Consider the following 24,530-nt stretch of genomic DNA (forward strand, 5'->3'; position numbering starts at 1 on the left):
CCAAACATCAACTTATCTCAGTAACTTGAGAAACTGTGATTGTTTTTTTTTTTATAGGTTTTTGAAAGGATTCTTTACAGTAAGAGGAATAATGTTATAGAGCAAAAAGATTCACTAAAGCGTGTTTGTTAGAGAATTATAAAAAGATGAATTATAAAAATGTAGCTTGTATTTGTGATTGATGTACTAGAAAGGATTCTTTGCAGTAACAGCTGTAATGCTCTAAAGCTGGTCATATGTAAGGGATTTCAGGCCATTTGCTGCAGGACTAGTTATTAATGGTTGGTGTGTGAAGGTTGTCATTTTGGACGACAAAGCTATAAGTAAAAATAAAGGGAGTGGATCGGGATCTGCTGAGATCTGTGGCCCGGTGTGGTCTTTCATTGATGAACTACAGAGCTGTGGTTTGGCAGGAACTACTGCACTTGACAACAATGGATGAAATCCAACTTGGCTGTTCAGTTTTTTCATAAATACATCTCCTTGGGGGTCAGCATCTTTCGTGCCCATTTATGTCACAATGAAACCCCAGTAGTTGGCTTCAAATCGTCTAAATTGGCCTTTTAATCCAACCTAAATCGTAAATGTACTGCCATGTAAAGGGTAAAGACACCCAGGGCAGATTCATTCTTAAAAGGTTCATGAGAAATGTTTAAACGTTCTGAAAACTCTTTACTACTGCAAATTAGTTTCATACACTGCTCAAAAAAAAATATAAAGGGAACACTTAAACAACACAATGTAACTCCAAGTCAATGACACTTCTGTGAGATCACACTGTCCACTCAGGAAGCAACACTGATTGACAATCAATCTCACATGCTGTTGTGCAAATGGAACAGACAACAGGTGGAAATTATAGGCAATCAGTAAGACACCCCCAATAAAGGAGTGGTTCTGCAGGTGGCGACCACAGATCACTTCTCAGTTCCTATGCTTCCTGGCTGATGTTTTGGTCACTTTTGAATGCTGGCGGTGCTTTCACTCTAGTGGTAGCATGGGACGGAGTCTACAATCCACACAAGTGGCTCAGGTAGTGCAGCTCATCCAGGATGAAACATCATTGCGAGCTGTGGCAAGAAGGTTTGCTGTGTCTGTCAGCGTAGTGTCCAGAGCGTGGAGGCGCTACAAGGAGACAGGCCAATACATCACGAGACGTGGAGGAGGACGAAGGAGGGCAACAACCCAGTAGCAGGACCGCTACCTCCGCCTTTGTGCAAGGAGGAGCACTGCCAGAGCCCTGCAAAATGACCTCCAGCAGGCCACAAATGTGCATGTGTCCACTCAGAAACAGACTCCATGAGGGTGGTATGAGGACCCGACGTCCACAGTTGGGGGTTGTGCTTACAGCCCAACACTGTGCAGGACATTTGGCATTTGCCAGAGAACACCAAGATTGGCCAATTCGCCACTGGCGCCCTGTGCTCTTCACAGATGAAAGCAGGTTCACACTGAGCATGTGACAGACGTGAAAGAGTCTGGAGACGCCGTGGAGAATGTTCTGCTGCCTGCAACATCCTCCAGCTTCACCGGTTTGGCGGTGGGTCGGTAATGGTGTAGGGTGGCATTTCTTTGGGGGGCTGCACAGCCCTCCATGTGCTTTGCAGAGGTAGCCTGACTGCCATTAGGTACCGAGATGAGATCCTCAGACCCCTTGTAAGACCATATGCTGGTGCGGTTGGCCATGGGTTCCTCCTAATGCAAGACAATGCTAGACCTCATGTGGCTGGAGTGTGTCAGCAGTTCCTGCAAGAGAAAGGCATTGATGCTATGGACTTGCCGCCCGTTCTCCAGACCTGAATCCGATTGAGCACATCTGGGACATCATGTCTCGCTCCATCCACCAATGCCACGTTGCACCACAGACTGTCCAGGAGTTGGCAGATGCTTTAGTCCAGGTCTGGGAGGACATCCCTCAGGAGACCATCCACCACCTCATCAGGAGCATGCCCAGACATTGTAGGGAGGTCATACGGGCACGTGTAGGCCACACACACACTACTGAGCCTCATTGTGACTTGTTTTAAGGACATTACATCAAAGTTGAATCAGCCTGTAGTGTGGTTATCCTTTTTGACTTTGAGTGTGACTCCATATCCAGACCTCCATGGGTTGATACATTTGATTTCCATTGATAATTTTTGTGTGATTTTGTTGTTAGCGCATTCAACTATGTAAAGATGAAAGTATTTCATACGATTAGTTCATTCATTCAGATCTAGGATGTGTTATCTTAGTGTTCCCTTTATTTTTTTGAGCAGTGTACTGTTCTCTGGCCCTACTTTGTCATTTGATGACTGCAACTATCAAGCCCCGATTTGGGCAGGTGAATACAATTTTATGGAGGTGACAGATAAGGTTAATTCCGTTTTTGCCTCTACTGAAACGTTCATGAAAACATTCTCAAACTTTCTTAGAGTTCTTTACCACTGTAATTTATTTTATACCTTACTATGCTATACTTTTCTGCTATACCATAAAATGTGATGACTGCAACGACCAAGCCCTGATTTGGGCACATGAAATTCATTTTATGTAAGTGACAGATAATGTTAATTCATTTGTTTTCTCTGCTATATATAGAAACATTCAGGAAATTCCCTTAGCGTTTTTTACTATTGTAATTTTTTTAAACTTTACTATGCTCTATGTTTCTACTGAGACATAAAATTTGATGAATACAACTATCAAGCCCTGATTTGGGCAGATGAATTATGTTAACCCCTTAACGACGCCGTTACAGGTGCTCCTGTGGTCCGGTGTCCCGGCCACAGGTGCTCCCCTGCTGTTATTGGTGCTCCTGCGGTCTGGTGTCCCGGCTGCAGGCGCCTGCCTCTGCCCCCCTCTGGTGCTGCGGTCCGCTCCCCTACTTCCATGTCCACTGACCCTACTCACCTCTCCTGTTTCCTGTATATTCCGTTTGCTGACGCGTGCGCACCCATTCTCTAGTGCACGTGCGCCAGCTCTCTGAGATTTAAAGGGCCAGCATGCCGGTAATAGGTAATTGCCAGCGCTGACCCTATAAAGGGGACTGACTTCCCCTTGACCCCTGCCGGATCTTTGTGTCTCCTAGAGCATTAGAGAAAGCTATTTCCTGTGTGTTCTGATTATCCGTGTACCCACAGAACACTGGGGGGGGGGGGGGGGCGACACGGAGATCGCAGTTGTCCCAGTGGCTGGACCCCCTTTGATCTGACATCTTATCCCCTATCCCTAGAGGATAAGATGTCTTGGGACGGAGTACCTCTTTAGACAGGAAAGTTTTTTTACAACCAAAATTTATTTTATGCTTTACTATGCCTTACTTTTCTACTATTGCAAACAATTAGATGACTGCAACTATCAAGCTCCGATTTGGGCAGACAAAATACATTTTATATAACTGACAAATAAATAATGATCATTGCATTTTTTTTGCCTCTTGTGAATTAGTGCAGTAAAGAGTTAATTCTAGCCTGAGCCATTGTAAATATTTCATGATGTTGCCTTTTACGTTACTTGGAGACTGATGAAGGAGATAATTATAACCCACTAGCCCTGCGATTGATATAATTAACCCTTCACCTTCATAAAGAAGGAAATGGGTGGCGGCAGATTCATCCCCCATTAGATCTGCCAAAAGCTGCTGAAACTGGATTTATAACGGTACATGTATTAAAGGGGTTCTCCGGTGCTTAGACATCTTATCCCCTATCCAAAGGATAGGGGATAAGATGTGTGATCGCGGAAGTCCCGCCACTGGGGACCCCCGGGATCTTGCATGCGGCACCCGTTTTTAATCAGTCCCCGGAGCGTTTTCGCTCCGGGTCTGACTACCGAAGACCACAAGGCCGGCGGCGTGGGACGTCAGGCCTCCGCCCCCGTGTGACGTCACACTCCGCCCCTCAATGCAAGCCTACGGGAGGGGGCGTGACAGCTCCGGGGCGTGCAAGATCCCGGGGGTCCCCAGTGGCAGGACTCCCGCAATCAGGCATCTTATCCCCTATCCTTTGGATAGGGGATAAGATGTCTGAGCACTGGAGAACCCCTTTAATGTTGGTTTGCGTCTTTCAAGCTGTGATATTGTGAGGTTTTGTGCATTGTTTCTATTGCATAGCAAAAATGTTATTGGTCTTTTAGAGGGTTGTAATATATATATTGTATATTTATAGGGGGTGCAAGTCCTTCATCCTAGTAATGTAAATGATGCATAATAGTTGAGGGCCCAAGATTTTGCAATGGGGCCAGAGGCTTCGGATTAACCCTCTGATTTCTGTATTATAATATAATTAGCACACTGACAAGGATGGCTTCTTTTACACAATTTGTTGTTTAGAGAAGGACATTCAGTCCATAGCTGTATTCATAGTTGTTTTGGCCAGTAATAAAAACAAAGCATTTGATACAGGTTGGTACATAAAATGAGAGTGCTTGGGCTGGGGGAAAATGTGTGTAAGTGGGTAACTAACCGGCTCAGGGATAGGAAACAGAGGGTGGTTATTAATGGTACATACTCTTATTGGGTGACTGTACTAGTGGGGTACCACAGTGGTCAGTTTTGGGTCCTATTCTTTCAAATATATATATATATTATCAATGACCTTGTAGAAGAATTGTATAGAAAAGTATCAATCTGTGCAGATGATGCTAAGCTCTGCAAAGTGGTTAACATAATAGAGAATAGTGCACTGTGTATAGTAGATAGCACAAATAGAGGACAGTGCAGTGTATATAGTAGATAACACAATAAAGGACAGTGCACTGTGTATAGTAGATAACACAATAGAGGACAGAGCACTGTGTATAGTAGTGAATACAATAGAGGACAGTGGACTAAGTATAATAATTAACACAATAGAGGAAAGTTCACTGAGTATAATAGATAACACAATAAAGGAAAGTGTACTGTGTATAATAAATAACACAATAGAAGACAGTGCACTGTGTATAGTAGATAACATAATAAAGGACAGTGCACTGTGTATAGTAGATAACACAATAGAAGAAAGTGCACTGTGTATAGTAGATTACGCAATAGAGGAAAGTGCACTGTTACAAATGGATCTGGATAGGTTGGAGGTTTGTGCTGAGAAGTGGCAGATGAAGTAACACTGATAAATGTAAGGATATGCACATGGGGAGGAAACATCCAGGTTGGGAATATGTATTACATGGGAAAACACTTGGAAAGACAGACATGGAAAATGACTAAGAAGTTTTAGTTAACAGTAAATTTACCTGTAGGACCAGTGTCAGGCAGCTGCTGCCAAGGCAAATAAAATCATGGTGTGCATCAAAAGGTGCATAGATGCAAATGACAAGGAATTAATTCTACTGCTGTACAAATCACTAGACCACTTAGAGACTACTGTATATGGTACAAGGCACCAGTGTACAAGAAAGATACAGTGGAGCTTGAGAGGGTTCATAGATGAACAACCAGAGTAAGGGTGCATTCACATCACATTTTCATTCTCTGGCAGGCAGCCCCATCCAGCAGAAGAATATAAAAATCACCTACTGTGACGTATTGCATTAACTTCAATGAGCCCACCAGAGTCAGCTAGTGACTCTGGTCGGGTCATTTACCATATTTGGTTTTTGGCCTGGAATGGAAACAGCAGCAGACCACGGTTGTCAGTCCAGGTCAAAAATCAGAAACGATCTGAAAGTCGACTCATTGAAATCAATGGGGTCCGTCATGGGTCCGGATACAGCAGAAGTGGGCTCTGAAATTCTGCCAGCAGATCCAGCTGCTTGCCAGAGAGTTGAAACCTGGTGTGAATGCACCCTAATACATGGAGTTGGAGAACTACAGAACCCAGAAAATTTTCAGAATTAGGGTTATTTAGTGTAGAAAAAAGACGGCTTTGGGGGTGACCTAATAATGGTATAAGTATATTAGGGGGCAGTACAGTGATCTCTCCAATTACCTATGTATACCCAGAACTGTATCTATAACAATGGAGCATTCTCTGCGTCTAGAGCAGTGTTTCTCAAGTGCAGTCCTCAAGTACCCTTAACAGGTTTTCTGGATTTCCTTAGTCTTTCACAGGTGATATCATATTGGTTGGTGCATCAGACATCACCACAATTATATCACCTGTGAAAGACTAAGGAAATCCTGAAAACATGACCTGTTTGGGGACTTGAGGACTGCACTTGAGAAACACTGGTCTAGAGGAAAGAAGGTTTTTACACCAGCACAGACAGGGGTTCTATACTGCAAGAGTGGTGAGACTATGGACCTCTCTGCCAGAGGAAGTGGTCAGAGAGATAGCCTTGACGTGACTAGACTGGACTTGACTGAGGTAGACTTGGGCGCTGACCATCACTGACTCTTGCAACTTCACTGAGTGGAATCAAATGTGGGTGCTTATCACCAGAGTGGACTTGTACAGACGGGAGTGGCCTGAGGATCTTCAGTCTCTTTATCATTTGCTTTGGCTATGGGGTCGACAGCTCAGTGGCACTTGTCCCCAAAGTTGACTAGAACTTGACTGGACAGATGACCTGGATGGCAAGATCCTGGTGAAGGGAGATGTCGCTCTGGAACTGGAATCTTTGCAGCAACTGTGTATTTTAGGCCGGTTATCATGTGGTGAGGAACAAGTCCCACAGCAGAGGTCTGGACTGAACCTCCACTCACTCTCCTCTCCACAACTGACTAACAAACTCCTCCCCATCTAGACCGACCTGGGGGAAGAGGGTAGGAGGCCCTGATTGTCAAAAATGCTCATGTGATTCCCCATCCATCCTCCTACAAAGATAAAATTAACTCTTTCATTACAATAAAATACTGGTACATTAAATAAATGACAATGTATTAGAATAAATCATAGAACACACAACAAAGTAACCTGGAGCTGTGGGCCAGAGCAGTCACCATAAAGTGACATCCACCTGACAGGGCATGTGGACAAAAGCGTACTGCATCGGGACACCACATGTTACTATGACAACCTTTTCAGACATATTTCTAATTGCGAAGGTCCTGTAAAGTAGAATAAAAAATATTTTAATACGTTTAAACAACCAACACTGTACATTTTGCAGAAAATCCAATTTTGTTGTGATATGTTTCAGGCAAAACAGTACAGGAGCCATTCATACAGTCCCAGAGGTAAGTCGCCATGCTCTATGCACCACTGGTTACAGTCAATAGTACACATGCATGGATCAGCACTCTGCACCCGATCCAGTGAGTGTATTGCCAGTAAATCCTCTCTAAACAAATTTCAGAATGTTCGCTTACCATTAAAAACTATGCATGAGCTCTGTAAGGACACTGAGCCAGCAAGGGATGCTGAGAGAGTACAGCTCTAAAGGCTGGATTTCTGCAATCTTAGTTTATTTAATGGAAAATCTTTGTAATGTATGATGCAATGTTTGTAATTTAAACTGTTATGTAAACCCCCAAAAAACGAGCATCATTAAATAGCTTAGGGTGCCCTGATCACGCAACTTTTTGCAGTTTCTTGATACACCGTCCTGTTCCTGAGATATGTGGGTTTATAGTTTGTCTGAAAATTCAGGAAATCAGTAAAATGGGCATGAACTTAAGTTAATTAATGGGGATGACTGTCAGGTGATGGGCGGGATTATATGCTCTTTAGAGTAGAATTATTAGAGTAAAGTAGAATTATTATATATCTAGGGGAGAGATATGATGCTGCGTATGCGCTGCCAGCTGATACAGAGTGACGGCAGAACAAGCACCCTGCGTGTCCACTCACAGCTGCAGATTTCCTGCCGGCAGTCACGAACAGACACACAAAGCTAAGGCAGAGCTTGCTCTGACATCACTTTGTGACTGCGGGCAGCAAATTCGAAGCATCAAATACGTTGCGGATGTTCTCCTGTGTGGCCCTACCCTTCAACTGTGAATATAGTTATTTAGAAATATTCTGTAATTAAACTAAAGAGTTCGTGGGAGTAGGGCATTTATAAGAATTACCCTATTAAGTCAAGAAAATCCCCTTTAAAAAAAAAACAAAAAATATCTCTGAACATTCTTACTGGCAGGCGAAATGTCATACTGACCGAATGAGGTATAGAGGTAGCAGTCGCACCAGGGCCCTGGTGCCTGAGGGGGCCCCAAAGCACATCTGCCCTATAAAACACCATTCATAATTGGCATATGGGGCCCTGTTGCAGATTTTGCAGAAGCTAAAGGCTACACCTCTGGGGTTTCCCCATCTGGACTATCTGTTTTCAGAGAAAAGACCCACTAGCGGTTAACTGGTGAACATGATGAGTTGTATCTGCAGTGGCCACTACAGGAGAAGTTAGGTATTACATGGCCCTGGTGTAAATAAATGATAGGGCCTATAAACAATGGTTATACTAATGCAGTGGTCTCCAACCTGTAGCTATCCAGATGTTGCATTACTACAACTGTGAGCTGTAATTCTGCAACAGCTGGCGAGCCACAGGTTGGAGAGTACTGTCTTAATAGCACAACAGCCTTCATTTACCTACAGACTCTAAGGGCAACCACAGAGATGAAATTAATGAACATTGGGTCGGCACTCATGCAAACAAGGTGCTCATAGACAAAGTAAGTTCATAAGAATGAAAGGAATCTCGACACTTACGCGCTTCGGTGGCAGGACATTTTCATGTGCAGATAAAATGGCCTGGCACCAGAAATCGTCCCGTAAATCACATTCTTATTTACCCCAGGATTATTTGAAGTAAAGGATCTGGCTGTAGTGATCCATTCCTAACTTTAGTACCAAATGCAACATAAGCATTTCGTTAAATCAGTTGTCCAATAAAGAGAATCCCTTTTTTGTCTGGAAGGCTATTATTTGTTGTCACTGGGGAAAGCCACATCTGATTATATTTGTAGCATTATATAGAGGCTATTTACCGTATTTTTCGCCCTATAGGACGCACCGGCGTATAAGACGCACCCTATTTTTAGGTGCAAAATCTAAAAAATTTAAGATTTTGAACCCAATAGTGGTCTTCAACCTGCGGACCTCCAGATGTCGCATAACTACAACTCCCAGCATGCCCGGACAGCCGTTGGCTGTCCGGGCATGCTGGGAGTTGTAGTTTTGCAACATCTGGAGGTCCGCAGATTGAAGACCACTGCATAGGAGGTAATACTCACTTGTCCCCACCGCTCCGGACCCGTCACCGCTGCCCTGGATGTCGCTCCATCGCTGTCGCCGTGTACCCGTCGCTCTGCTGCCGGCCTGCTGCTGAACGTCTCTGCTGCCGGCCGGGTATCCTCGCTCTCCGTCGCCGCCATCACGTCGTTACGCACGCCGACGCACGTACGCGACGACGTGATGACGAGGAAGGAGAGCGCCGGCCATACAGGGGATCCCTGAACGGAGAAGACACCGAGGAGGCAGGTAAGGTCCCTCCCGGTGTCCTGTAAGGACTAACCCGGCTATTCAGTCGGGCTGTTCGGGACCACCGCGGCGGTCCCGAACAGCCCGACTGAACAGCCGGGTTAGTGTCACTTTCCCTTCAGACGTGGCGGTCAGCTTTGATTGCAGCGTCTGAAGGGTTAATACAGGGCATCACCGCGATCGGTGATGTCCTGTATTAGCCGCGGGTCCCGGCCGTTGATGGCCGCAGGCACCGCCGCGATAGGTGTGTATTCGCCGTATAAGATGCACCGACTTTTTCCCCCCAGTTTTGGGGAAGAAAAAGTGCGTCTTATACGGCGAAAAATACGGTAACTGAATGACCAACCATGTAATTCATGGAGTCGCAGGGTCTTACAAAGCAGTCACTCTTACAGCCACTCAATAGAGCATATGGACAGGGATTGTGTACATGAATTCATAATGATCATAAATTGAATGGATTCTTCCACCAAAAACACTTGTCACCTATCTGCGGTGCCTAATCAAGGGGTTCTGACTGCTGGGACCCCCATCGATCACAAGAACAAGAGACCCATGTCCCCTCATTTGAATAGGGCTGTGGTCATCACTCTTCCGATCCATTCAACTTTATAGGCCTGATAAAAATTGCCGAGTAGCCTGGATAGGTGATAGGTATTGTTGGTGGAAAACACTATAAAGAGATGCAGATAATAACTCCAATGATGGCAGGATATCTGTACAAATCTATCAAAGGCCAAGAGTACAGAGACCAGGATACAGATTTGTCTAAAGTCCCATGCAAGTCTATGGGGCCTCCGGCAAATTCATGTAGCCTCGGCAAACTATTTAGTAAATGTTACTTTACACTTCTACATCCGGTAAAGGGAAGTAACAAAGAGGTGCTGTAAAATTCTGACTCAATAATAGTAAAAATATATGCAAAGCATTCCCCATCACCTCTACAGGAGAATTAATAGAAGAAATGGATTCATGTTCTCCTCGGATTACTGAACTACCATCCAAGGTGGAATGTGAATGCAGGAAATGTGTATCATGATGAGAGATAACAGGGCGCTGTTTGTGGTTATGGCCTAAATCTACAGCTCGGGCTACAGAGGTGTTTGTTCTGACACACAGAAGTCATCAGCATGTAACCCTGTAGGGGAACTCCTCTTGTCAGTTTATAGTACTCCACAATTAAAGGGGCTCTCTAGTCTGGATAAATTGATCATCTATGTAAGTCTATGTTTACATATAGTATTTTGGATAACATTTTGTTCAGTATTTTAAACTAAAACCAGGAGTCGAACTGTCACAAAAAAGTGCAAATCTTTCAATACCAATCCTGGTTTTTGTTGAAAATTTCTGGATGAATAAAAACACACTGCACTACCAGATTTTTTGTGCTTTTTAAAATATTTTTTTTTAAATGATCCCTTTTTGTAAGGAAATGCCTGCCGGTGTTTATATGCACACGTAGGTATTGAAAAAAAGCAATGGCTTTTTTCATGTGGTCCAAAAATTAGCCCATTTTGGAGTGGCACCAGGTTTTTGTGCCTGGAAAGTGAAGAAGGAAGCAATGGCTTTGTACAAGCTGTGAAAAATGATTCCCATTTGGGTGGCGTAGCAACAGAACTGGTGTCCTAAAAAGTACACAAAAGGGACATAAAACCCTCTATGCTACTTCTTCACACTTAGCATAAAAAAACTAAAGCCTGTCACACTTAGCTTCTAATGAAAACAGATTTTTCAGAATGCTCAGATGCAGAACAGATACAAAATAGATTCAGAACACTCTCTGCTGCTTTACTACATTTATTATATATGTGGCTCCTACTTCTATCTGTGTTGTTCACTGTTCACTGCCCCTCACAGACATCTTCACCTAACGCCTGCTATCTCTAAAATGGTTTCTGAATCTATGTGTATATATATATATATATATATATATATATATATACTGGCTCCTGATTGACTGGGAGAGCTGTTTGATATATATATATATATATATATATATATGTATATATATATATATATATATATATATACTGGCTCCTGATTGGCTGGGAGAGCTGTTTGAAAGCCATTATGGGATTACCACAAATTTTCTGCCATGTGGCTGATGCTATTTTAGCAGATTTTGACAAACCGAACTAAATTTGTGTTCCAGCCAAATCGAACATTTAGTAAAGTTCTGACCCTCAGTTCAGTTTGCTCATCTCTATCCAAAAAAATATGTGTGAATGTAGCCTAAAATAGCCATAAAAGAGGCATTTAAAAAAAAATCTAATAAATGTCTATGAAAAAGTACTCACATTGTATTAAAAAGCACGGTGAAATGTAAGCAAAAATGCCTCAAATAGGTTGGATTTTTTACTGCACGTTAATCAACATTTTATGGAACAACAATGTCACGATCACACCCTATCGGTCCAGCCAAGACATTAGAGAGAGTGTGATGGTTCAAGGGTTAAAGCCACCAGACCTCTGGGTATCCACTACTAGTCCCAGCATGTCACCAAATTAACCCTTAGATAAACGTGTTTCACCCGAGCTTCCTTCAGAAAGGTGAGCTCCTATATTTAGAGATCAAAGACCAGAGCTGATTAATTAAGCATTTAATCTGATAAAAGGTATCACAGTGCTATGCATAAAAAGAAACAAATGACATACAGGTACAAAAATATATAAAAGAGTTTAGCAAGGCAAGTTCAGAAAACAAAAGATGAAGTTCTTACAGCATGATGGTATAGCTGTCCTTGTGAGTGAGAGTCTAGCTCTTGTCAGCTTTTGGCACAGCCTTGAACAACAGTTGAGTCCAGCATTTTAAATCTTATCTCTGCTTCTTTGGAGGGAAACTCCATTCCCTCCCTCCCCTCTGATCCCACCAGATGGGGCATCTCTCTTCCTGTCCCCTTAATCTGTTTGATTATATGATGGGACCAGGGTTCACAACTTCAAAGGAGATACCAAACAGCCCGACCCCCAATAAAATGCAATACACAAACACACAGTCTGAATGACCCTCACCCCCAGGTCTTAGTTTATACACAGATACAATTATAATACACATGTAGGTTTCAAGAATCAGGCCTTGGGCCTGACAATCAATATTTCTATTTACACAGCATTTTTGTTTTTGGTGATGTTTTGGGCATTTTTGTGGTTGGTTGAGTTTGTTTTCGAAACACAACATATTCTACATGTGGCACTTTATGACAATGTTCTTTACAGATTTGAATAGGGGTTACAGGGAATGTGGCACCTCGGTTTTTATTACTGTTTAGAACCAAATACTGGAATGTTCTGTTTTCTAATCCTTTTTTGTACATTATTATGGGGGCTGCCATATTGTCCAAGCTTCTGCTTTGTTACCACTATTTAGAGATACGCATCATAGTAGCTACATGGACAGAGGAAACAATAGACAGCAGGGGACACATTGACTTCTATGGGGGAGTTTTCTAGATATGATCTGTGACCTGTGCTGAGGTCATTGTGCATGGAGGGGGGGTAGGGAATATGTGACTATTAGTTATTGTTAATAACCTGAGCTCATCTTATGTATATAGTAGTGGCACCTTCCACTGTGATCCTGCCTATGGTGATAAGGAGGAGACTGCTAGAAAGTTTTATCTACTGAACTGCATGTTTCAGCTTATTATTAGGCTTAGTGGCCAGATTCAATAAACTGCAAGATTTCAGGGCTGTGTTTTTATTATAGACAGTAAAATGGAAAATGTGTAAAACAAAATCTTTAGAAATATGTAAAGAAAATATGTTATTAAAAACTTTTTTTAAATAGCAAGTCTTTTTCTGATGACACATTGGGGGGAATATATAAAAACGAACCATCTTCACTTAGCAAATATCACGTCTGCAGCTGTGTGAAGATAAAGTTTGATGGAGAACGGGAACTGATACTGGAGGTATATAAAAGCTTTTTTTTTGTGCTATTAGGCAGACTGGGCCTATTGGTAAAAAAAAAAATGTTAAATTTAAAAAAAACTGGACAACCCCTTTTAATTGGCTTACTTATTGACACTTCTGTTTGCAAAACTTTGGCACACGTAAATGGCTTTCTACTTGCAATCATACTATGTACGCCATAGTTTGTCAGGGTCCTCCTGATGGTGGACTCAAGAACAGGGATAGTCCGGTCTTTTACTTCTTTTATTTAAATAAATGGTCAAAAAGGGGGTGATTAAAATATCTTCCTCACTCCCGCGCCTTCACTGGTATCACAGAATTCTGGTTCTTGCTGTGCATGGCTTCTGAGTTTGGTGAGGTGGCATTAAATGACCACACATCCAGTCAGCAGCCACAGCGATGTCCTACTTTAGTCACTGATTGTCACTCATAATATTTCACACTGTGGAATGTGCCAACGGCAGTCACAAGAGCAAGCCCCCTGCTGTAGCTGGATAGCACTGTGTGTCCTCTCGTAAAGGCAGATTTTACTCTGTAGACACAGTGCCTGCTTGTAGCATATGTGCAGTGGGAAATCTGTCACTACAAGAGGACCCACAGAGCTAACCGGCTGCCGCAGGGAACTCGCTCTTGTGACTGCCGTCAGCACCTCCGCAGTGTGGAATACACTGCAGATGAGCTCTATGCCTAATATACCCTGCCCTAATATAACAGGTTGCCAACTCACACCTGATTGTCATCCTATTGATTGAAAACACCTGACACTAATTTCACCTTCACATTTCCTGTTAATCCTAAAGGTTCACATACTTTTGCCACTCACACATATATAGTGATATTAGATCATTTTCCTTAAATAAGTAAGCTCAATATATTTTTACTCATTGGCTAAGAAAACTCTGTACTTTTAGGTCAAATTTATACAGAACTATAGAGAAAACTGAAGGGTTCACAAACTTTCAAGCTCTACTGTAGTATTTGCAAAATGATATATAAGGAAATAGAGTTGTAGGCTGCATTACACAGAACCTGGGTTGTCTGTGTCTGTTTAGAAGGAAATTAGCAGAATTTCAAAAGCAGATTGTGATAGAAAAGAAACGGTATAAAATAACCAAAAATCAGTAAAGAGCAATGACACATATATAGAACAATAGAGCAGTTAAACAATCTGTGGAATAGCAGTTTGCATGGCGGGCTACCCGAGACACCCAGTACGTAAGACAAGGGCAAACCTATTGTAGCGTACGATTCCTATACAATTACTTTATGACAGTCCTGTGCATTCTTATTATATTTAAATGTCAGTGACACGAAAACCAAACCGAAGCCACATGCTATGTGCACATAGTATTACCATGTTTTAAGCTTCAAAGGAAAACCACCGTTAAATTGTTATTTCTCACCTATATTTTTATACTGTAGTTTTAACATACTACATTTTTTTTAATAATCTACACAAAGAAACATCCATGGACAGTCTCAAAGAAAGACAAAATACCTAAGAGAGTGATACAAATGAATAGACCTACACTGTTTACCAGTCTACAGGATTTCCTGTATGTCCCTGAAGCTAACAGTTCTGCAGATAACACAGGTGTAAATTTTCTTCTGAGGTCTCCCATTTCAGCATGGTATATGGGTAAAAGCGGGGAAGCATAACCAAAAGATGGGTCTTATTATTCAGCATTATCTTAAATTGCAGACAGAGCAGTGGGGGGAGGCTCCTTCTGCAGACAGTTGTCTTCTAACCAGGTAAAGATGGAGGAGGGAGCTAACAGATATCCTGAGCCACATAGGAGATTTATCATTGTTGTCTTTGGTAAGTGAGTTTTGAAGTAATTTTTTTTTTTTGCTTTGGTTTCACTTGTGCAACATATTTATCATACTATCACAGGGTGGTTGATAAATTTGGCGCACATAAGCATAATAGAATAAATACCTTCAGAACACCATTTTGTTTAAAAGTGCTCGACAAAGGCAGTTTTGTAAGCCAGGTCTGACCTGGCTTAGGTTTGTGGCTTTTTGGAGGGGTTTGCGATTTTTATGTGTAACATTGGCACTTCATAAATTTGTGACCACTAAAAAGTGAAAACTGAAAGTTGCTTAGGTAAGGCTGTTTGATACTTTCTGCGTTGTTCCCACAAAAGTGCTCAGGCGTATGTGCAACATTTTATACGCCCGGTGTAAGCAAAAAAAAAAAAATGAAAATAAAAAAAGCTCTAAATGCAATGATAAATCTCCCCCATTGAGAGAAAATATTTATACATTGATGTGGTTAGTGTTGTTGTATTGCTGCTCTAGGGAGGGTCCAGGGTCCACATCCCACTTTATTTGCATGGGTTTCCTCCAAAAAACCAACACTCCTGGGCCAAAGCCCGGAGTGACTAACGCCCCTAAAATGTGCCCTCCCTAAAAAATTACTTTTATTAAATACTAAGTTGGATATTTGAATCACAGGGACTTTTCTCTTATAAGTATGAGAGTGGAGCTGCAGTCCACCGATTATAACACCATCATAGTGTGCTGTTTAAAATGTGATCACTTTGCCACCCTCAACATGTTTTGCCGTTACAACAGCGTTGTCAAGAGGCTAGAACATGGCAAATGGCTGCCTACAATGAGCTGGGCTCATATTTACCATGGTTTGTGATTACCTCATTCATCCATCATTGTCCGCATCAATGTTAGTGTTGGGCGGCATAGGCCATATTCGAATTTGCGATATTTCGTGAATATATGGACGAATATTCGTCATATATTCGCCAAATTCGCATATTCGTAATATTCACGGTATATTTTCGCAAATGCAAAAATTTGCATATGCGAAAATTTACATATGCAAAACTTTGCATATAAAAAAATTGGATATGCGAAAATTCTAATATGCAAAAATTTTCATATGCAAATTTTCGCATATGCGAAAATTCGCACGCCAGTCTCACACAGTAGTATTAGAGCCTTCTTTACACCACATAAACTGGAAGCAGAGAGGGATGATCACTGTGATGTGTTGTGTGAAAAAAAAAAAACGAATATTCGTAATTGCGAATATATAGTGCTACATTCGCGAATATTCATTTATGCGATATTCACGAATAAAATTTGAATTGCGAATATTCGCGAGCAACACTAATCAATGTCTGTAATCCTAACAATGAGCGGTTCATAGATTATTTCTGGGTGAGTATATAACAATCTGCGAATCATTCCTTGGATAACATACCATGTCACTCCGGGATTCCTCAGCACGTCCTCTCCGAGAGGTGATGACACCATCCTGCTGCGCCATGCATGCGTCTCCACTTGTTGTCCGCGTCAGAACTCTTCCGCTCACTGCACATGTCTTAACTCCGCTGCTCATGAATATATACTTAGTCGTGGTGCTGTGTAATGCTGCGTGATGTGCATGTCCTCAGACTTAGTGCAGAACTGCCGTGGGATCTTGTTAACATGCAAATCAGTATGTATAATGTCATCTCCCGGGAGAAGACTATTCTGGGTATCCTAGTCACTGTTGTTACATCAATAAAGGACTATTTATACTGTCTAAGAGTGTGGGTTAGAAAGGTGATTTCAATATGTGTCCTTATTGGGATGATTTAGTGTGACACTGTCCTTACTATGCATTTTAGCTGAAGGTATCTAGTTATATATGGTTCACAGAAATGCTCAAGTGCCTCAAATGTTAAATTACCTGTGTTTCAATTGATCTACACAATTTGAAAGCAAATGATTTGGCATACTGATCTGATAATATTATAGTTTTATGTTTAGAGCATATTCATCTACAGTAAATACACTTTGCCAAAGAATTGGGGACATTTCGCCCCAGGAGGTAGGTTGTTGGTTCCAACCTTGAAAAACAAGAACAGGAGGCCCTCACTTCTTACGAGAAAACAAAAAAATTATTATAAAACCAAGTGATAAAGGGGGCAGTATCGCCTTGATGGACAGATCTACTTATGTGCACATGGTATTAGCTCTCCTATCAGATGTCACAAAATATGAAATGTGCACTGCAGATCCTACGAGCCAATATTTACATGAATATAAGAACTTACTGACAACCGCAAAGGATAGAGGCCTACTTAGTGGTGATGAATTCAAATACATTTACAGTTCCCATCCCACCATAGCCACTTTCTATGCCCTCCCCAAAACTTACAAACTTATACACCAATCCTATTCGTTGCAGACCAATAGTTTCTGGCAATGAATGCCTTACACAAGGTGGTAGCATGTACATTGACAAGGCACAATTTGCTACTGCACTCCCCTCTTATTTGAAGGACACCAAGGATACCGTTTCAAAACTAGCAGATATTACAGTTACTGACAATACAATGCTGACAAGCCTAGATGTTGAAAGTCTATACAGGAATATACGCCATGACTTGGGTAAATTTGCCATTTACCGATTTTTGAGCACCAAGAGTACTATTTTTCAGGAACACAATGCATTTATTTTGTCACTACTTGAGTTTATACTTACACTCAATTATTTCTTAATTGATCGCACTTTTTATCACTAAACACAAGGCACCGCTATGGGAGCTTCTTGCGCATCGACCTACGCTAACCTTTTTCTTGGGTGGTGGGAGCACACAGCTTTTTCTGATGATTTGCTTTGTTTCACCGAGCACATTTTATTTTGGGGACGTTACATCGATGACGTCTTCATTTTATGGGATGGGTCACAAGCACTTTTTGATGATTTTGTCACTTCCCTTAACAATAATAACATTGGAATGGCTTTTACTTCGGAATTTGGAGGACGCTTGATCAAATTTCTATATTGACGAACACAATTGTATTCAAACTGACATCTTTAGGAAGCCCACCTCGAACAACTCCCTCACTGCACTGGGATAGTTGGCACCCGGGTTCTCTTAAAAAGAGTATCCCGGTGGACCAATATCTCAGAGCCAGGAGGAACTGCTCTGAGGATAATAAATTCCTTAGAGAAAGTGATAACCTTTTTCACAGGTTCAGACAAAGGGGTTATCCCCGAAAACATTTGAAAACAGCTTTTGAGAGAGCCTGTAAAAGTGACAGAAATACTTTGTTACGGGAGAAGAAAGGTGGGGAGGAGAGTCAGATCAAGTTATGGCCATACTATGGTGACATTGGCATCAGTTGGCCAGAGATACAGATTTAAATCCAGTGATTGGAGAGAAACCGAGTCTGACATACAGCAGAGGACCTAACCTGAAAGACTTATTGGTACATAGCCATTTACAGAGTTTGGAAGTCGCCACCACTTGGCTTTCTAACAAGACGACAAGATCTTACCTATTTTGCCACTGTAGTTTTTGCCTGTACATACCGAAATCTAAGGAAATCATAAATCCAATTGATCAGAAAGAATACAAGATCAGACAATTCATAAATTGTGGGACCAAAAATATTGTATATGTGGTCAGATGTACTGAAACTAGGCCCCAGAAAAGGCAATATTGACACCTGCCTTCTAAGAGAGGAGGCAAAATGGATTTTCCATCTTCAAAGTCAAGCCCTGGGTGGGATTAATGAAGGTTTTTCTTTGGCTGCCTTTTTATGAATGCTCTATATTTAGTTAAACTACAATGATATATATTACCTGATAGAGTTTATCATATGATGTATGCCTACATGAAAACAATGTCATAAATATGACTGTGACCATGCTATTCACATGTCCATTTGAGCTATATCCTCGCCTTTTGTTACTCTTTCAGATATGTAATATACACTGGTTCATACACCAGACCAGGTTCATACACTTCTAGCTGAATATGAACCTGGTCTTCTGAGCAGATGAGAATACTTACCTGCCTACTTTCTTATAAATATTAAATACTTACCCACCTACTTGAGAATACTTACCTGTTTACTCCCTCATGAATATTAAACACTTACCTGTCTATCTCCTTGCCATCCTTAGGGAGCCGTCATTTGTGTGGGGAATAGAATCGGATGAGAATGGTTGTCACTAGCTAGAATTATGCCAATGGTATTTAGATTAATATGCTCTAACCATAAAACTATAATATTATCAGATCAGTATGCCAAATAATATGTTTTCAAATTGTGTAGTTCAATTGAAACACGGCTTCTTCAACATTTGAGGCACTTGAGCATATCTGTGAACCATATATAACTAGATACCGTCAGGTAAAATGCATAGTAATGGCTGTGTCTAACTAAATCATCCCAATAAGGACACATTTTGAAATCACCTTTCTAACCCACACTCTTAGACAGTATAAATGGTCCTTTATTGATGTAACAACAGTCACTAGGATACCCAGAATAGTCTTTTCCTGGGAGATGACATTATACATACTGATATGCATGTTAACAAGTTCTGCACTAAGTCTGAGGACATGCGCATCACGCAGCATTACACAGCGCCACGACTAAGTATATATTCATGCACACTGAGCAGCGGAGTTAAGACATGTGCAGTGAGCGGAAGAGTTCTGACACGAACAACAAGTGGAGATGCATGAGTGGCGCAGCAGGATGATGTCATCACCTCTCGGAGATGATGTGCTGAGGAATCCCGAAATGGCTTGATATGTTATCCAAGGAATGATTGGCAGATTGTTATATACTCACCCAGATATAATCTATGAACCGATGGTTTGATTGGCGAGTATACCTCTCATTGTTAGGATTACAGACATTGGTTTATGTCATGCGGGTGATGATGGATGAGGTCTTCACTAAGCGCAGCTCATTCTAGGCAGCCATTTGCCATGTTCTAGCCTCTTGACAACGCTGTTGTAACGGCGAAACATGTTGAGGATGGCAAAGGGATCAGATTTTAAACAGCACACTATGATGGTGTTATAATCGGTGGACTGCAGCTACACTCTCATAGTTATAACAGGGAAAGTCCCTGTGATTCATATATCCAACTTTAACACCATCACAGTACCATTTTAATTATTTATATAGGTTTTTATTGAATTATTCAATAAAAGTTATTTTTTAGGGAGGGCACATTGTAGGGGTGTTAGTCACGCCAGGCTTTGGCCCAGAAGTGTTGGTGTATTGAAGAATTAAGGACCCCTTACCCTTGCTTAGGGTCACTTGTATGCATATTTTCTCCAAAAAAATACTGAGGTTAGATTGTAAACTCCAACAAGAACATTGACTGATGTGATAATCTCTTTACAGATCTGTGAACACCAAAATCCGCACAGCACATTCTATGCCGAGGTGTTTTTTCAGAGTAATTTTTTTCCAATGTGAACATACTCTTTACCCTTAGGTGACATATGGTGTACAGTAACATCATGCCCACCATCAGTTACATGTTAGCTGAAGGCCTTTGTGTCTGCCATCTCAACCTCAGACAGGCTGTACTAGCAGAGCGCTGATCTTACTTATTAATGCAATACAATATCATTGCATTGATCAGTATAAGCAACCTAATGATTGCTTGTATCTCTGGTTCCTAAATGACGAACAACACCAGAGCACAAGTGAAGGAAAAAAGAGGCAAACAGCGCAAAAGGTCCTGCTCCCAGTTGTTGGGCGGCATCTCCAGCTGCTATTGCAGCAAATCTGCAGCAGCACACCCAGGTGCAGTGCCCGATCCCCCTGCTTCATGGGACCAAAGGGGGGGGGGTGTAGTTAGATGAGCTCAGGAAGACTGGCTTGTGTACGGTGATGCATCTTCCTCTGGAGCAACGAGATGTTAGGCCCTCCCTGGGACTGTTACAAAGTCTACTGTGGTGAGCCAGTCTACTCTAAAGGACATTCTGGTGGCCATATCTAAAGGGAATGCAGAGATGAAACAGACGATGGGGCCTATGAAGGCTTATAGGCAGAAGGTCTCAGTATATGAGCTGTAGAGGAGAGAGTTAGTAATTTGGAGGATCAAATGCCCCCTGTAAAGAGAGAGAAAAATTTGATGTATCCCTGGTTTAAAGGAAGAATCGGGGGAGGAGATAATAAGGGTTTAATGGCTCTGTAGCGCCATCACAGGGAAAATAAAGGACTGCATGTTGCAAACTGAAATCAATGGTGTGTACAAACAGGCCAAGTCATCCAGACATAGGCACCCTATGAGGCCACTCTTTGTTCTGTCTAATAGATGAGGATCCTGGACAAAGGATTTTCCCAGGCTGATAACTCAGAATTTACTATTAGGATATATTAGGACAGAAAAATTTAAGTAGACAACCAGCAATTGTTGCCAGATGTCCTTAAATAATATATTCTCCTCTCCGAAATCTTTATAAATTAAAAATAATGTAAAATGAAAACCCACTTTATATCCTGGGACTTCTGAGGACCTTTCTCATGATCTGAGGTATCCACAGGAAATTAGGATCTGACTACGGTCTTATCTTTACATCAGATCTGTATTTCATCCTACATGCAACTGGAAAATACTACATGAATGAGCAAACAACATGTGGAGATAAATGATGTGTATCAGCCTAAATGCATAGATCCGTATAAACATGGTGCATATCTTTACAGAAGGCAAAATGTACAGTGTTAGCCATCCAATGGATATATACTCTTCAGAATTTAGGAGAAAATATAGTTCCAGAGTGAATTCTCCATTCTCCTAAATATGACAAGACAACCTAGAATTCTACTAAGAATCTACAGTGAGAAGCCCCCATTGGAATGAGAACAGGGAATGTGACCACCATGTCCTCGGAGTAGTTGTCACTTCTCTTACATTACACAGCTTTGAGTTTGTATTCCTAGGGAGGTCGCTAGGACACTAAAATGTAGTCAGAAGCATTTTTCTCTCTCCGACCAATAAAAGAAATCCAGACAGATATGAGCCTGCAGTATTCTCTCCCCACCTCTCTCCACCTCTTCATCATTGGCTGATGGCCATTATGTATACTGGTATATAAATGGTAGCCATCAGTCACTGGTGATATGTGGAAGTGGACTGGGGTGCAGTCTTCTAATTAATACAGTGGACTCTTAAAGGGGTATTCCCATTTACCTAACAATGCCTCTATTTGTAGAGTATGGCAGTAAAAACACATTTGTAATTGGTTTAATTTAGCAAACATGCCTGGTTCTGTAGATATCTTTTTTTTATCTCTTTTTGACAGCTGGCAGTCATGGTCCCCGTCCACCAGCTCTGCTTTAGCAGCAGTAGTGACTTTACCATGTAGAGTGGCAGAAGCTAGGCTCCTGAGCTGAGCGCACATCAGGCTGCCTGCTCTGGTTTATCTCAGCACATTCATCATGTCTGACAGCTACAGGCATAGTGCTTTAGTTTGGGAGTTGTTAGATACAGAAGCAAATTACCTGCCTCTGAGCCCAGCCCCATTCACCAGCAATCCCCAGAGTGTAAGCAAGCAGCAGCAGCAGAGTGAGAGTATTCAGGGGAGAAGAGACAACCCCTTGGACCCCGTTGGACCTTAAATAGTATTTATGACCAATTGGGTGCCACTGCTGGGTCCCCAACGTCTCATGAGAACAAGTGTCCTGAGTTCTTCAGTTAAAGGGTGCTGGGGTCATGAATGTACACTCCATTCCACACTCCAATCATTGTCTATGGGACTGGCAGAGACAAGTTTTGTTCCTGGCACTCCTTTACTCTATGTCCTCATACAGTACCTCTTTAACAATATGTCTTCTGTATCCAAAGGATAGGGGATAACTAGGTGGAGGGGGTTTGACCGCTGATCATGTGAATGCTTTCTCACTGAGTGGCAGTGTGCATGCTCAGACTTGGCTCCATTCACATAGTCAAGCTCAGCAGTAGTGTTGCTCGCGAATATTCGCAATGCAAATTTTATTCACGAATATCGCATATTCGCGAATTCACGAATATTCGCGAATATAGCACTATATATTCGTAATTACGAATATTCAGTTTTTTGTTTTTTTTTCACAGTACACATCACAGTGATCACCCCTCTCAGCTTCCAGCTTTTGTGGTGTAAAGAAAGCTCTAATACTACTGTGTGAGAGGGCATGCGAATTTTCGCATATGCGAAAATTAGCATGTGCAAATTTTCGCATATTCAAATTTTTCGCTTATGTTAATTTTTGTATATGCTAATTTTCACATACGCTAATTTTCGCATACGCGAATTTTCGCATATGCAAAAATAAAACGCAAATATTACGAATATGCGAATTTAGCGAATATATGACGAATATTCGTCCATATATTCGCGAAATATCACAAATTTGAATATGGCCTATGCCGCTCAACACTACTCAGCAGTCAACAATGTTTGGAAGTCCCATAGAAAATAAATTGAGCAGCTGTTGAGTATACAGTACTGCAGTATGTTACTGCTCCACACTCTTGGGGACAAGTGATCTCTGTTTTCGGGATCATTGAGGGTCTCTGTGGTTCGACTACTGCAGAACAACTTGCTATCCTGTTATCTTGTTATCCTGTTTACTAGTTATCTTGTGAATAGGGGATAACTTATAGTCTTGGGATAACCCCTTTAAATATGTGACAGATCTCATTCTGATCAATTTTTGTTTTAGCAAACACATGTTATACTTTGTATAAGAAAAAGTTAAAAGTTTAGCCAAAATGAGACCAAAATAGTCCAATCATTAAGGGGTTAATGTGCATAGGAAATCAGTATAGCCCAACCTTTTGAACAGTTTCACAAAAACATGACATTTCCCCTTGCACCATCACTAGCACTGAACTCACACTTCCCTTCATTTTCTCATTGCCTAATAGAAAGATAATATTCTGCCTTTAACCCTTTGGTGGCTTAGGCTAGGGTCATACTGCATTTACACTTTCCATCACAGGTATCCAACATCTTGACGAGAATAGACCACGCTATTGAGTCCGGTAAAAAAAAGCACATATGACACATAGGTGATTCAGTTCCAGCCATTAAGGTTAAAAAGTACCTGTCATGATCGTGTTAACTTTTATAATCCTCCCAGTTCACTTAGTTTTCTACCTTGATATTGCTCTGTATTTCCTGCTCAGTCTCAGTCAGATTCACAGACTGGGAAGCGGCGTTCCCCAGCTGGCGTGATATCATCTGGAGCCATACAGGGGAGAACTTCCTCCCTCACTCTGCTACACACAACCCAGAGTAGTTCAGTGTGAGATGAGCTATGATTGGATAAGGCTGCACACACACACCCTCAGCCTTTCCTGATTTGGGACTTCTGCCAGGCCAGCAGGAGTCCAAAGTCTGTGCAAAAGATGGGGGGAAATGTGCTCTGGACAAGTAGGGAGACACCTGCCACCTACAAAAAACAAAATAGACAAATCACCAGGTCCAGATGGCATTCACCCCCGTGTTCTAA

At 41.7% G+C, this 24,530-nt stretch overlaps 2 protein-coding genes across 7 annotated transcripts in view; one reads left to right on the forward strand and one right to left on the reverse strand.

Annotated features, from left to right (window-relative positions):
• The window catches only part of LOC130273096 (uncharacterized), a 219,481-nt gene that overhangs the window by 102,764 nt on the left and 92,187 nt on the right, over positions 1 to 24,530 (reverse strand). Inside the window, exon 1 of one of the 6 annotated variants that reach the window (XM_056519340.1) lies at positions 16,483 to 16,564. The exons of the other annotated variants lie outside the window; for them this stretch is intronic. Within the exon in view, the coding sequence (XP_056375315.1) occupies positions 16,483 to 16,548 (66 nt within the window). The 5' untranslated portion in view covers positions 16,549 to 16,564. Of the gene's footprint in view, positions 1 to 16,482; positions 16,565 to 24,530 lie in introns of those variants that run through there. 6 annotated transcript variants of the gene reach the window in all.
• APBB1IP (amyloid beta precursor protein binding family B member 1 interacting protein) overlaps positions 1 to 24,530 on the forward strand; it is a 131,584-nt gene that overhangs the window by 605 nt on the left and 106,449 nt on the right. The window lies entirely within an intron of this gene.

This window comes from Hyla sarda, chromosome 5 (genome assembly GCF_029499605.1).
Source record: "Hyla sarda isolate aHylSar1 chromosome 5, aHylSar1.hap1, whole genome shotgun sequence".
NCBI classification, from domain to species: domain Eukaryota; kingdom Metazoa; phylum Chordata; class Amphibia; order Anura; family Hylidae; genus Hyla; species Hyla sarda.